The 16,451-nt window shown below is 39.8% G+C and overlaps 1 protein-coding gene across 2 annotated transcripts in view; it reads left to right on the forward strand.

Moving 5' to 3' along the window:
* Positions 1–229: 229 nt before the first annotated feature.
* Positions 230–16,451, forward strand: part of LOC144476052 (retinal homeobox protein Rx1) — a 68,634-nt gene continuing 52,412 nt past the window's right edge. For both annotated transcript variants that reach the window (XM_078192612.1, XM_078192613.1), the window contains exon 1: positions 230–740. In XM_078192612.1, the coding sequence (XP_078048738.1) occupies positions 566–740 (175 nt within the window). In that variant the 5' untranslated portion in view covers positions 230–565. The remainder of the gene's footprint in view (positions 741–16,451) is intronic.

Raw genomic sequence — 16,451 nt, forward strand, 5'->3', positions numbered from 1 at the left:
CGAGGAGACCGTTCCCAGCGGACTGCGTGGACCCTGTGGGCCCAGATCGAACGTACAACGATCCTCCTGGAGTATAGTGTGTAAAAAGGTCAGCAAAGCACTGGTTCGCACAGCAAACGCAGGAAAGACTGCAGAATATTTGGTGCGATCTCACGCTGGTGTCCAAGGAGCGAGATCTAAGTTCGATGATCGAGTGTCAAGGTGTTGTGCGTTGAGGGTCTGTCATGAGACACGTCCCGGCAGTGCCGATAGCCGAGTGTTAACTGGACTGTCGCATGAACTAGGGAGAAACTCGTTGGGATCGTCGTGGATGATCCGGTCGCGGCTGATTTGCGATTAGTTCGATTCGGTGCGAGGACTTCGCAGCGGAAGCGCCTGTCGCGTGGTAGCGTGGTAACGTCCCCAGGATGTTTGCTCAGGCTGGGAACGCGTGTCCAGGACAATCGGTTCGTGCGTCGGTCGAGTATTAGTGCGTTGGTATAAGGATCGCTCGGAAGATCCTGTCGTCGCCGGGATCAGTGGCCTAAGTAGTATCGGTTCGAGGGTCGGACTTGGATTTTCGACGATGGACTCGCAACAGCTCGTTGACAACGCATCGCAGAACAGCCAGGACATCGTCCTGCCAAAACCCGCCAGCAGTACGCCCAGGCACAGCATCGACGCAATCCTAGGACTCGCTAACAACAAGAGAAGTCACCAAGAAATGGAGGATAGCGCCCGGGACACCCAGGAGAATACTGGTAACGTTGCTTGTCATAATCGAATTCACAAATATTGACTCACCCACATATTTTGCTAAATACTGCTCTACCTATATTACATTATTTCAATGTTTCAGATATTATTTTATTAACTCAAACTTGTCATGATATCTTAAGAAGATAACCGTCAAGTATAACTCGTTCGGCTATTTTCTCATAGGCGACCGCATTCTGGATTTTATTCTGACGTACACAATCTTCTAGTATGCAATCATAATATCCAATTAACTCTAATTAGCTGTTTACTTTGCTTTGAGCCTCGCAGTAGTTTTTACAGAGTAACGCGAATTTTTCATGGCTATTAACTATTCGCGTACACAACTTGTACGTGCAACAAAATGCCCAACTTGATTATAACTTTATAACACGAGTCAATTATCCTGCAAAATGTATTTCTCTAAAACATCAAATTACAAATGAAGCACAGCTTGTTAATTCAAAAACAATGTAGGATTAAGTTCTAGGATATAGCTTTTTACAGTAAAGCAACAGAAATTTGTTTCAAAATGCTGGGTTCGAAATAAGTGCATGAACGTGCGAACATCAAGGGTTTGCACTGATTGGAATTATTTAGAAACATTTCAATGTTGCAACATTTCGAGATGTACCACGAGGCAAAGGATTCTGTCCGACGGGCACGCACGAGCCTCGCGCGTCTACGTTGCAACCCCCTTTACTAGATCCAGACCACTGGAACCCAAATCCCAAAACGGCTCAAGTTACCCCAAGAGACTTATTAACAAAGCAGCTTCGATCAATCATTTCATCCAATTACCGGTCTCGATGTTATCCGTCGTTCTCTCAGCGACTTTGATTTGGCGCGGCGTTGATCCCCGCGAACCTTCTGCTGAAGATATATAGGTACCGGGAAACGTGCAACAATAATACAATTGTCTAACTTGTTTGATATACTTTAGAACACTAGATAGTTTCAGTCTCCTATGTTTTCTTTCTTCCCCTTAATGCGGTTAATAAGTATTCGAGGCGAACAGAGAGCCTGTTATTAGCGACATTATTGTCCCGATCGCGATTAATAGCGCGCTAGTTAAAGGAAATTGCGATGACGCTGTAGATAATCCGGTCGTCGTGGAAATCTTAATGTATTTTGCTCGCTGATTCCGTAGCGCGACGCTAATTAGGGGAACGCATTAGTAGCGCGTTCGGCACCGCTCGCTTTGAAATCGGCGCTAGAAATCAAGGAACAATCGCGCGTCGCGTCGCGTCGACGGGCACGCCGAGAGTTTCCCGAGGGGCATTTTCTCCTGATAGATTAAGCCGCGCTCGTTTGTATAATTTTTCATCTGATTTGAATATCCGACGCGGTCTACCTTCTCCCGCGGGGAATTAATAATCACGAACAAGCGGGAATAATAAATAGTTCCTTGCGATTATCTAATTAGCGGAACAAAGTGGACGTGTCGGTTTAGAAACTGAAATATTGTTTCGTCGAATTGATCGAATTGTAGTCATCGCGATCCTATAAAGCTTATCAGAAGAGAATTTTATCTTTCATCCGAAGTGAAATACGCGATAACGCGGTCTTATAGGTTGTTGAAATTTGAATTATACGTGCACTTATTTTGCTAACGAAAATGAAAGTTAAACGATAGCCCGGAATAGGGCGTCGGAAACCCTTTTTGATCGTGGTTCTAAATTGTCCAAACTGTAATTAATAAGATGTTTTCTGAGCCAGTGGTATGTTCAAAACAGTCTCTGCGTAATTAATAAGATAATTTTTATCGAGAAAACAATTACGATATCCTTTTAAACAATTAAATATAAAAATTAAGAATTTTAATTCTAATTATTACAAATACAAATACAATTAATAAATTATGAAATGAGTTATCGACGCCTGCGCTAGCCACTTTATTTCTAATACTGATCGCGAGTACAGTTGTTGTACAATTTAGTCATGGCTAAGCGCCTCTATCTACCAGATTTAATAAACTAATACGATAGACGAACACTTATCGGACGGGGCTGGTAGTTTCGTTCTAGCACTTCATCCGCTTCGGCCGTCGTAATCCTATCAGAGAGATTTACGACGAATCTACTTCGCAATCAGCTTCCGGCTCTACTGTACATAAAATAGCAAGCTACGAGTTTGCACCGTCAAACTACATTTTCCAATTGGTAAAAGTTGAGATTACTTTGAAAATACTTACGCACACCAAGAAGCAGGGTAAATTGGCAATATAGAGATTTGTTCGTTTGTTCAAATTACGTAAGAAATTTTAAATTTTCTAGAATTATATTTTTTAAATTACTTCTTTTACTTCGAATTTACAGAATTATGAGATTCATCGACATCAGAAAATAATAATCTTAAAACATAAAGTTGTCGAGATAACTGCACGAGTGTTACTTAAGAATTAGATTTACAAAAGCGTTAAATCGGGTTTCAGTATTATTACTTATTTAAGGAATAGATTGCACAATCTGACAAAGAATTTCCAAATCTGAAAAACGTTTCTCCATATCGTTTGAAATATATCAATAAGCCTGCGAATCAAGAAAATGAAAGCAATCGTTACGCAATTATATTCATAGTTCCATTAGTTTAATTTGCTTAAGATAGAAAAGTTCCAGTTAATCACAGAGCCCCTGGTGATTAATTTAAACCGGAAGATTGTTTAATGTTGATGTAGAGCGGAGCAAAGTTGGCTAAATTTTATTCCGATGGCGGATAAGAGATAAAGACTAACGAATAAAATTTCATTAGCCACTATCAAATACAATTGATCTAAATAACAATTTACCCAAATAACATATTATTTGAATATGAATTTATTCGCACAGAAATACTTACAGAAAATAATCGATTTAAATAAAAATGATAGAATATAAAACTTTTACATAGTTTTAGATTTATTTACTACAAATTCTTCTTTGCAATTAACTTTATTTCAGATGTTACATCGAAAGGTTCATATAATAAATTATTCGAATAAATAATTAGCACAATGTATGACTAATAGATAATAGATAATCGAATAAAATATTCGACTAGATGTATTCATTCGGATAATTATCTTAGACCAATATTTCTTTGAAGAAATGCGAATAATGTTTATCTTTGATACAAAGGTCAATGAATTTTAATCTGTAACTATCTCCCTAACGATTAGATCAATATAACCTACTAGCGATAATTGACTGCATTAAAATTTCACACGCAAATGCTCCAATTATCTGTTTAAGTAACTCGAAAGTGTAAAATACAATTGCAGCAGATCGCCTAAACGAGTAGGCAGAACCGTTTCAATTATCAGGAAACCGTACACGAACAGTTCCCGAACCGACTATACCAATTAGCCGACAGAAAAACTTTGCGTACAAACTTCCGGCCAGCTTTTCGGCAAGTCTTCACATCGCGGCAATTGTAGCGATACTATTCGCAGCGTCGGTTCCGAACGTAATTGAAAAATCGTTAGTATCGCGACGATCTGGCTGCCGGCGGCATGCTAGCGCGCGCGGCCGCTAATTAGTGGCTCCATAGACGAAGTGAAACGTAAACCAGCGAGCCCGTATATCGGCCCGTCGAAACGCATATCCGATAATTTCTATTTCGAGAGCGGACCGTCGTGAACGACGTCGTTGCCGTTGCTCGCAGCGGTTCGACGGGAACGGTCCGACCACCGACTGTCGTTTATGATGTCACTGTTGGAAGTATCGCGCACGGCCGCACCCGTTATCGACGCAACACTTTCGGCCGGAAGGGTAAAAATCGACAAAACAATTTCGTACGGGCGCTGGCTCGCCTCGGTCTCCCCCGTTGCAACGGAAAAGAGACCAAAGGGAAAAAGAGGAACGTTCGAGGGTTCGCCGTCGAGTGGATCGAAGAGGAACGACGGGGATAGAGGGAGGAGTGATCGGGTTGGAGAGAGGGAGGGAGGGAGGGAGGGAGGGGGGGGGGTGGTCGAGGAGGAACAGGGTTCACCGCGCGAAATCGTCAACCATTCCGACTGATGGGAATTAGCGTGATTCGACGCCTCGTTCGGTTAAGGTCCGCTCTCGATCCTCTGTTTGCGATATATTAAGCTTCGTGTAATCTCGTTGGTCGCGGCCGGTGTCGATGATCGATAACTAAGCGTTTTTGCATAATGCACTTAACCGTTTGTCCCTGATGCTGCCTCTCGCAGCTCTCAGTCAACCTCCTACGGACGGATTGATTCTGCCGGTCGCGAGAGATCGGACGCAGATCGAAACTTCGCGCGGCGAACAGAGTCGTCATCGGTGACTCTCTGATTTATTCGACTGCTGTTGGCGTGAGTTTCGGGCCTCGCCTCCTCGCCTTCTTTCTTTCTCAGACGATTAACGTGTCGCGATCGGAATGCTCGATAGACCGGTCGTTCGGCACTGACGTGCTTCCGCGCCGATCAGGTGGAGATGGGCTCGGTCGATTCGCAACAGGACTCGAATGTCGTCTTCTTCTGTCTCATTGTACACGGAAATGGTGTACAAAATGAACGAGAACTTTACAGTCAATGTGTTCGGACGATGTTGATCTATGCAGCTACCGTATTTACTTTTGGAACTGTACAAGCGATGCAAGTGAAAAACTATTTGATGGTTTGAATTAACTGCATACTTTGTAAATAACGTTTTACGCTAACCAACAAGGATATAAAAATTGTCAACGTGCGTTGCTTTATAAGAACGAGAAGACCGTGTTTACTTTTACCTTTTGCCATTTTTGTTATAATCTGTGTGCTTTAACGAAGAGACGTATTCAATAATTTCCGACGAATATGTCTTCATGATTTCAACAATTTCAAAAGAAACAATATTGAGCCGGTCATTTTGACCACCCGATAGCTGTAGTGCTAACAGACCCAATAAAACAATACACTTGGCAAATTGGCACTCATTCCTTCTCCCTTCTCGCTCGCATAGTACATCAGACACACACGTTCACATATTACAGAATTGCAGTTGAATCAAAATAATTGTGCTCGCAAACTAGCGTGTTAGAAATTAGTTTTATAAATGGAAAATGTTTCTTTTAATTTTTGCTATTAAATGTGCAGAACTTTGCGCTAATTTCTGTTTGTATAGCTAACAAAAGCGACTTTCTTTTCACACGACTAAAAGAATAATGCAAACGAAATACTGTCTACATTAATTGTAAGATGCTGAAGCTACATACAGATTCTTCTTTTTCTTCGTGATTTTAATGAGTTAAGGAAAATATAATAGTATTTTTAAAAATCTTTGAGCGTATTTACTATCTTCCATTGGAACCACTCGTTTTTTTAATAAATGCATAAAATTATTACCGAACAGGAAATTCAATAATTGATTTTCGAAGATAAGAGTCCGCACTGTTAACTTCGGTTTATTTGCCAACATATATAAAACTCGGTCCATTTCTGCAAATAAGTAGTCGCGTAATTCCTTGCGATATAAATAACTTTGAAGAATTAAACGGACGCGCAAGTAGCACACTGTCGTCGTATTAGAAATCATCAAACGCCGGATGCAACGCTGTTGGAAGTAATTAATGAAGTTCGATTGACGTTTCGTGGAGGATATCACGGTAAAAGAGATTCAACGCGATGTCGATTATGATTGATCACCATTCCTTGCTAATACTAATACGGAAATATTTAGAATATTTTGTGTTTGTTGGGTTTCGTTCTCCAAAAACGAGTAGCGAGCCAAGGGAAGATAAGAGAAGCAAAGTGATTAAAAGTAAACTTAATAGTTGTTCGCGACATTTCAGAAATTAATATAAAACAAAATATAATTTACTAGATTACGGATCTATATTCAAAGTAAAAATCTTGTGACACAGTTCTAAGTTAACGAAAAATGTAAGACTTTTTTCATTTCTCCTAATGTTTCAATTTTTCGGTATTTTTCAATCTGACAGTTACTGTGAAATAGGTTATTTTATTATATAGTATTCATGCTAAAAAGTTAGAAACTTAAGAGAAGTTACAAACGTATGTACTGATGTTCTAAAGAAGCACTTATTATGCATATTTATTTTGCAAATATACTTGATCATTAAATAGCACAACGTATGCGTTTATACAAACGAAAAGTTTGTTTAATTCAGCGAATAATCATCGGAAAGTTTTCTCCTAGAAGTACCGATTCAAGTTAAACAAAAATAATGCAACTGAACACTCCACTAAACGCTAAACATACTTTATAACCAGATTAGGAGCAATAGAACATGTGCTAGCAACGTAGATGTGTTACCATTGAAAATGCGACGAACCAGATTCTTAGAGAGATTTTCCACTGTGTTCTCCGCTGAAGGAAGACCGCGAAGGATAAATTATGTCTTCCGAGAGTAATCGAGCCACTTAACCCGACCGCCGGCGGTCAATTCAGGAAACGAGCGCGCGGTCCATCTCCGTGGCGAGAAAATTGAAAGGAGAAATCAAGTAGCCGCGCGAAACAAGAAGAAAGCACGATCGCCGACCCCTCCCCCGAAATAAAATGAAAAAGAGGGACGGTTGCTTAGTCGGAGCCCAGTCTTGTCCCGCTAATCGAATTATCATTAATTATGATACCGTCTCGCGAGAAAGAAGAAAAGGTAAAAGGCAAGGTCGGCCTCCGCTAATAAGTATGATGGAGGTAAGGGAGGAACGGGTGGGCAGAGGGGCGAAAAAAAAGAGATAGATGGAAGCGGCTTTAAGTCAGTCGCTTCTTAAGAGCTGAATTGACGTGTCTACTAATGGATCGCGCCTGCCCCATCTACTTTCTTCTACAGCCTCTTTTTCATCCTCCTCTTCTTCCACCTTATCTTTCTCGTCCTCCTCCTCCTCCTCCTCCTCCTCTACGTCTTCGTCTGCTGCCATCGCGTTGCCGGCGCGGCTACCTTCGTAGGTTTAAAACGGATCTGTTATCCCTGTCGAAAACCTTCTGGCCGCGACCGAGTCATCGGGAGAATTTATTAAGTTATTAAAAGTGAAAGGCTGTTGTGAACTTTTGCAGGCTGCCCGCGCCCTGTTCTTGGTGTCTTTAATAACCGGAATGCTTGTAGGGCACCGTAATTAGAGTGGGGAGGATCGTAGATGCAGCTGATTGGTTTTCAACGTGCTATTAACGTGTAACAATATGGATTCCTGAATCGTTCCTGCGGCGAACGGACTGTGCCCGCCAGCGGCACTTGGCTGCTCGTTCTGTTCAGGAAATACAGTCATCAGGAAATGTAGTCTGCGTATTTCCAATCAACAGGTAGAAAAAAACGTGTTATCGGAAACTAGTTAACGTTACTAGCAACTTTCTTTCGTGAATCGTTATTTCGCAAGAAAACTTAGCCGCGTAGAGAATGAACCGAAGACCACTGTGGATCGGACGAGTTTACTCTCGATTTAGCACGGGATTTCCTATACTGATGACATGGAAAATAATGTTTCGTTTTCTTAAAAGCAATTACAAATTGTTGCATCGACATCCAGAAGTATACGTTTGGATGGAAGCGCGTAGTGGGCAAATTCATCGTTTAACAATGAATATGTTGAAAGAATTACTGCTGATAAGAGTTAAGATAAAATTTACTTGTTCTTTATTCAGTATAATCATAGGCTTTAATATTCAATAATAAATGTATCGTATGCAAATCATATGCCCTAATAGACAGTATCATTTACTTGTGTCTAATATCTGATTTTAACAATTTTATAATACTCCTATGTTTCCTTTTAATTACATTTTTATATTGTACATTAAATGATTCAATGTCTCGATTTCATGAGTTATTGAATTTTTGTTGCAATAATTGCGATTCTTTTGTGATTGAATATGGCTCATTCATAGATTTTTTGGAGATAAACAATTAAACTAATATATTTTACACTGCTAAAAAATGATGAAACAGCGTACAGTAGTTACTAGTAGATAGGTGATCAAATTTCAATTCCAAAAGTTTTGACCATGTCACAGACTCGAGAATGCATTTCTGTAATTACGATACTCATAGCGTTGTAAAATATCAGAAAGTGTTCGTATTGCCAAACTTAAATATTAATTGATACACCTCGAGCGGCAAAGGTGTATCTTTGTGGGATCGTTACCAACAATTGACTCGAACTGGGAAATGGAATGAAATAACTTGTGCACTGAATTGCAAGTAAAACTAATATAATCTAACAACTTCAGTCTATTACAAGTGTGTAAGTGTAGTGTACGACACGCTCCCTGGTTTACGCGCCAAGTCGGCGGGGGTTAACTATTGCTCGAAGGAGAACTCGGCTCGATCTTGCTGCGTCTCGCGTCGCGATTTGACTTAAAAACTGCCCGTCTCGTGTCGCGTTTGGATTTGAAACTTCCCGATGAGGAGAAAAATCTTAGCCCTTTTATATGCGGCTGAACTAGAAAATTTGGTAGTGGGGACCGAGCCTACGTGACCAGATAACACCGCGGATGGTACCGAGAAGCGGGGACGCGTGACCCTTCTTGAACTCGAGCCTATACGGCAGATTAGATATTTTATTTTTGAATAAAAGAACCGTGTTCACCGCCGACGTTATCTGGCGTATGCCCTCAAGAAGGAAAGAAAAACGTCGTGGGAAAATCTCTGTACGTAACAACTTCTATTTTATTTTTGCCACGAGCAACAATCTAATCTATAAAAATCTATAAAAATGAAAAGTTACACGAAGGCTCGTGGTACTTGCAACGAATTCCGATTGAAAATGACAGAATGAGTCCTTGAAAAGTAGCAGAAGCGAGTCTACAGGGGGGAACGCTAAGTGTGCCGCAATCAATCTTACCTCGTACGCAAGCCCGCGGATTAATGTACTTTGAAATTTCATTAATTCCTCGACGCATAATGAGCCGGCCGGCGCGGCGAACGAATAACTTTCCTCAACGCCGCGCGATAATGCCGCCGCGGCTCCGCGTCGTAATTGCATCAATTCCTTGGTAATTCGCACAATTATCCTTTCTGATTTTCCGGCCGGTGCGGCCACTAACTGCTCCTCAGCACGCTTCCAATTAATCACGCGCGGCCTTCGCCGATCCCCGCGTAATTCGAGCACGATTAATCGGACTGTCTCCGCGGAAATTGTCTCCGAGTACAATTACTATTTACTGTTCCGCATTGATCTACCCAGAAACTGTACTTCTAGTCTGCGGAATGTGTTACGTTACCCAATTTCTTCAAGATTCCACGGAATTTACAAAAACGGGAGAATTATTCAAATGCGTGTATATAATTTTCCTGGAGCTGAAAAGATTGCAAAATTGCAGTAAAGACATTTTTTGGCAACAGTCTTGTGAAACAATAAACTACGTATTAATGGCAAATTCAAACGAAGCTTGTAAAATGCAACTGTGTAGATAGTAATTCTGACATACGCTATAGAGGTTAAGGGTTGCTTGTTCTTCTTTTGAAAAATATAAAAAATATAATTTTGACAATGTGTTGTAAGGATTACAAATCCTTCCTGTAATTCAGTTCAACTGTAAGGTATACAGTCTACTTAATCAGTCTCTTAAAACATTATATGTTGAAAAATTGTTAACAAAATTTCAAACAATCTGAAGCAGGTTTTCTTCTTCTGTAACAGCTGAAATCTATTTTCTAAGCGAGAGCTGTTTAATGTTAGAAAAAATTCTCTATCGTCTAATCATCGAGGATTAGCATTGCAAATGGATACGTAGTGGGAAAAACGTAAAAGTAGTGTCCCGAAAATAATCCATCTGTCGGGTTAAGCAATTCTAATGAGTAAAATTGCCCGGAGGCAATGTACCCTCGTTTGAAAGTCATAAAAATCAGGAGGGCTTGATTATTCTACCTAATAGCCAAAATTGTGTTAATGGGTTCTCGGGTGGGTTTTAACAAGTGAGACACCCTGTACGTTGAGGTGACGTACGTAAGTAACAGCGGAAGAGCGGAGGGTTAATAGAGGAAAAATGCTGCCACTGAAAGGAATGGCGGAATTAAAGCGGCCGGGGTAGAGGTAACGGCGTCGCGGCGCTCTGGAACGCCGCAGGTAAAAGTGCTTTGTTAGGGGGAGTAATTTCGATCGCGTGACAACGGCAGTGCGGCGCGCGGGAGGAAAGAGGCGCGGGCAATTACGTGTAATTTCATACCCATTTATTGCGAGGATAGCTCGTTTTTCGACTGCTTTTCGAGCCTCGCTAACAGCGATCCGCCAAATCGATAGAACTCGGAACGAGCTGGTAATATCGAATTAATTCGGCAACTTGTGTCGTCATCGATCGATTTCGTGCAGTCATTACGCTAGCGACTCACGGGTTTTAAAATGAATAAAATTCTTCTAGATTCAACTAAAACACTTGAATTTGTTTGAGATATTTAAATCATCTTTTTCTTTTTAAAAAATTGAATGCAATAACGAAAATAACAGAATGATGCTTTTTAATTTTTTTATGCGAATATAGTACAAAAATTTAAACAATGGGTTCTGTAAGTCTTTCTAAAGGTTGCCTTGTATTAGACAAATTTTTTAGGCATCGTATCGTAAACTAATAAACTACCTCTGATATCTCAGAAAATATGAGGTCATTTGAAAATCTATTTCTCTACTTGCATCAAATGTGATGAATGTGGTCTACAATCTCTGGTCTTTGATTGTCTTCTTTCTACATAAATCATCATTGGCATAAATGGAAGTAACATTTCTTGGAATTCAAAATCAAAGATATAGAGGAATTAGGTGGATTAATGTAACTAGTTAGTAGTCTCTACTTTTCGTAGCCGTTTGGACACTTGTTACTTCGAATATTGTTGGTATTGATTTAGGTATCGATGGGTTTGATGACCGCGAGCGTGATCACAGATACACATTAAAAGTTTCTAAAAATTCTTACTTCCAGACAATGTAGGTTTTTTGATCGAATCAGAGTCTGAAATATTTTTTAGCTTTCCGAAGAGTTTTCAATATTGCTTTTTCATTCAGCCTAAATAGATTGTCCTTTTTTTTTACGAAAGTGGTAGTTATTCGTAAATTGGTATATTCGAACTTCAAAATTGATTTTCCATTTGTGGTAGCCAAGATAATCTTGTCACTGTCACAAAAGATTGACAGAATTTACCTCGAATATGACGGAAATAAAGCGCTGTCGATGACAGCTGATTTTGGGGTCAAAAATTCTAGATATCCTGCAACGTTCGTCAATGTGGACGGAAACTTAACTCTTCAGTTTATTATTGCTATTATTAAACTATCAGTCTTTTACCTTTATCTACCGCCATTAAAACATTGGTCGAAGGAACCTCAACTTTTATAGCGAAGACTATGAAAACACTTACAATTTACTACGTTTCTATGCAAATAAGACTACAAACTGCTAACTTACCACCACTTTCCTTACTTACATTTTTATTCACATACTTGCTAAATAATAATAAGTAATAAATATTTTGCTGCACCATTCGCTCATTCATTTCGATCATTTTTTCTCCTAAAATTTGCCTGCAATAATTCGCGAGCTGTAAGTCTGTATTCAGCTTAAATAAATAGACACTACAGATTCGTATGAACAAGTACGTGTTAGAATTGCTAGCGGGACAGGCTATGTCTACCAGTTCTCACAGCGCATCGAAACTTGGCAGGCTTATTTGGAACACTCGTAAAAGTGTCAAGGAAACTGGGAAGAATCGCAGACGGAGCTAGGTGATCGGGAACAAGCGAGAGCCGCGCCGATTTAACCGAATTACCGTTGGATCAAAGCCTACGAGTGGTAATTGGCGCACAGGTGTCGTCGATCAATCGTACACCGGGCGTCGGGGAAGCTATTTCGCCGCTCGGATACCGAAACGTTTCGTGATCGATAGCAGACGGGTCTCCATACCTAGACGAATCCAATGAGACACATCATACAGGCACAGACAGAGGGGTTAAACGGGGCCGGAGGAGACACAGGAAGCCGAGGCGTTCGTGCAGCCCGATGTTACCCGTGATTGGACGATTAGCGATCGGTGTTATACCACGTATCGACTTGAGAACGTTACTTACAAAAGTACTATTAGAGGCGATTCGTGCAGTTTTCTTGTTACTACAGTGCCATAGTTTCCATAAAGTCGCTTGACATCTTGAAGTATGAAGAACATTTTAGAGTTAATAATAAAAATTTCTAATTAATGAATTTATATATTCTAATTCAATGTGAATTTAAACGAGGAAATGTAACACCAAGACGCAAGAAACGTACAGAAATGTTTTAAAAGATTCAAGGAAATGAATCATTGCATAATGAGCCACGTTCACCTGCCATTTCTAATGCGAAACTCGTCGAGTATATGAAGCGAAACTCACTTTAGAATCCATTTTTCTGTTTGGACATGTAATGGCAATTTTAAAAATATTATCTAAATTCGAAATACTTATATTACCAACAATTACAAAATTCAAGTATTTAGATTTACAATTGTAAAAAGTAATATTTATTACTTCTTTCTTGTGCGGAATTCTTTTAAAAGCTGACACCGTTTAGTTCGTTTATCAAAACGTTGTTCCGTTTTTGCTTTAGAAAATTAAATAGCGTATGAAAATTTCTGAACTGACTGTAAATAATTTTGAGTTTGTACATAGATATAAGCAGAACTTGTTCCCAAAATTTTCTTACGAACTTTCACATTTCTACGATTTATTGTTAACCTATAAGATAAATAATTCAAACTTGAGTGACCTAAGGGATTGCATCCTGTGGATCAAGGAGTTCAATGCCGCTCCTTAATATAACCGTGAAGATATAAATCGCGAAGTAAATAGAAAATTTGTGTATGTGTTTCCATTGTACCTACCTTAAGATACGCAAGAGTATTTTTTAATTTTAAAATGGCCGTGTTTGAGACAATTGAGAGCTCACAGCAGTGTTGCAGAGGCTGTTCTTAATATCCGTCGATACAGCTATTTAAAATCGGCTCCCCGGGGAGGCAGAAATGATTCTAGTATAAAGTTAGGTATTATCATCGAAAATCTGTGTCGGATCGAAGACTGTCGTAGACAGAGCAGCTCGAGTCCGGCTCAGAAACGCGTGTACGGGAGAATTCTTGTTCGTGCTTGCGCAGCGTCGATGGAGAGATTGTAATAAGCATCGCATGCCAGGGAACAATTAAATTATTAGTAGGTACATTGTGCACGGCGGGGTGTTTTATTGCGTGGCGTTCTACCCCGGCCTGCTTTCCAGCCTTTGCTCCCTGAGGGCTCGCCAACAATTCCCCGAGGGTACAAAGATTTCTCGGGATGAAGTCTCGTACCTACCCCAAAAACTTCTGAAACCCGAAATTCTTCGAGACTCATAAATATTACGAAGTCCTTTTAGAAAACTACATCTTCTAATAAATAAGAACCTTGAAAAATGTGTGAATGCTAGTGTTCCCGACGCCTTACACAGTGGCACAGTTCTTTGAACTTGTCGAAACTGTTCACGAAGGAATTTAAACTTCATTTAACACTTTAAGTGCCACATCAGTCACAGATGACTGACACAAGTTTTTTATCAAGCTGGAAAAGTAATTAATTAACTGAGCCGAATCTTTATTAGGATCTGCGAGGTGTAAAGTACTCTTTCATGCTCTTATTCTATTATACAAGTTACTACGCCTGCAATTAACCTGTTAATGTCAACTGTTTTGAATTGCGAAAGCATATATTTGCATAAACCTACACACTTTATTAATTTCACTGATAAATATACGATGTCGCTAATGCATTAGTTATTCTTATATTTATTGCAATTGTTCCTTTGATTTTCTTTAAATCTGATGGACTCTGAACATTCAGTCCTTAAATTGTAACAACTGTAATACAGTTGAACCTCGATTATCCAGTTTTTCAATACCAGAATTTTCCAAATATGTTTCACAAGTAATTAGCTGAAGCTATGCAACTCTAAGTAACTGTTTTATTATCTGAGCATTGATGTATAAATTAGCATACGGTAGAGTGATTTCATACGGCCAGATTATTTGCAGTGAGCAAGGAAACAGGATTTTCCTACTAATGCCTGATGAGCACCGACGACGACTCGAAGAACCGAGATTGAGAGAACAACAAGAAAGTAGACGGAGATTGGAGGCGCGGATAGAAAAGGTGCGCGGCGAACGTGATCTCTCGATTCCCGATTGGCGAGAGGAGAGTATCAGGTTCGTCGATTATTCACGTACGGGTATCGAATTATTAAATTGTCAAAGCTACGGCAGGAACGCAAGCAAGGAAGAAGAGAGAGAGAGCGAGATGGCGAGAGCGAGGAAGAAAGAGAGAAGGAGAGCAGCGTGTCTTAAGAACGCTCGACGAAAGGCTCTTAAGCTGTCATCAAGTTCTTGCAACGGGGATAAAATTTCCTTCTAAATGGGTCAACGTTCTGGCAATCATCTCGAGCGGGTTAATTGGAACTGTATCGAAGTTAGAAATTATCAAACCGAGTAAAGCCGACTTACTCGTGCCCGACGAAATCAAATGAACCGCTGGTTGACGTTTAATCTAACCGAATAGACCGAAAACTTTGCTAACGAAGAGAGATGTGTATTGAGATTTTGTTATTTGAATAATTCTATTATTTGCATTACTTTAGGGGCTGGACAGTGCAATTATAATGTCTGAATAACTAACTTTGAAAAAACGACGGGCGAGTAATTTATGTCAAAGGTTTTGATTTAGTAATATCGTTAAAGAACGAAAGAACTATTCGAGAGAACTATTAGGAGGAACAATCTTTTATTTTGTGTAAAGTATCGGAAAAAAGCGTCAATTTTATTTCGAGACATGTTTATATACATTAAGAATTGTATTATCCAGTTCTATCGAATATAATTTATTGTTGAGTAATTCGTTTGGTATTGAACATTTATCAAATTTGTTTTAACAAGTACATTTATTTCACTATAGCGATTAAAATTTTTGTAAAACTTACATATAAACTTCGGATATTTTAGAAAACATTAAATTAATTTCGTAAAAGAAGCTGCACACGTTAAGAAGAAATATATATTTGTTCTTAAACATTGATTCGTACAATAAAGATGTCCGAGGTATTTTCACGGTCTAGCTGCGGCTTTTATCAGCTGACTTTTCCGACGGTAGGTTAACGTTAGCTAACTACCATCGCGACGCTATAATAGATTTACATCGAGTCTCGGTATAATCCGCTGTAAAACAATTTGAACTTTAATCTCGGCGCTTTCAATTTCCCTCACGTTCTCGTTAGGACGACATATTCCTTTGCGGGGGTCTGAGAACCGTTGCGGAAAAGAATGAGGCAATGGCGGTGTGCCGTGACTTCTCCTTGCACCGGGATTATAATTCGCGACGTCGCGTCGCCTTCATTATAATAGTAATCAACGCGGCCGCCCCTCGTTATCGTTACTACTTAATAATTTAATTGTTCGGTGGCGTGCAGCCTTTATTGGGATATCTACGGCTGCATCGTGCGACGGTCGATCACGCCGTTGTGTGGGTTCGCTCGTGGCCGCACGACCAGTGTTTTATAAACGTGTTCTCTGCAGGAAGCCTCCGAGGTGCCGCGGAAAAATTGAATTCGGCCAAACACCGTTAAAGAGATGACAACAATAGCTCTGCACGTGGTTTCTGAATTTTCACGTTGCTAGTAGAAACAACATGGAATCTGCATAGCCCCTGTTAACTGCGTGCAACTATAAACATTCGCATTTTTCAAGTGTTATGTTATTTTAACCACATCGATTTTACAATTTTTCAATTAAGATCACGTTAGATTGGATACGCATTTATATCAGAC

Source organism: Augochlora pura, chromosome 10, assembly GCF_028453695.1.
Source record: "Augochlora pura isolate Apur16 chromosome 10, APUR_v2.2.1, whole genome shotgun sequence".
Taxonomy (NCBI): domain Eukaryota; kingdom Metazoa; phylum Arthropoda; class Insecta; order Hymenoptera; family Halictidae; genus Augochlora; species Augochlora pura.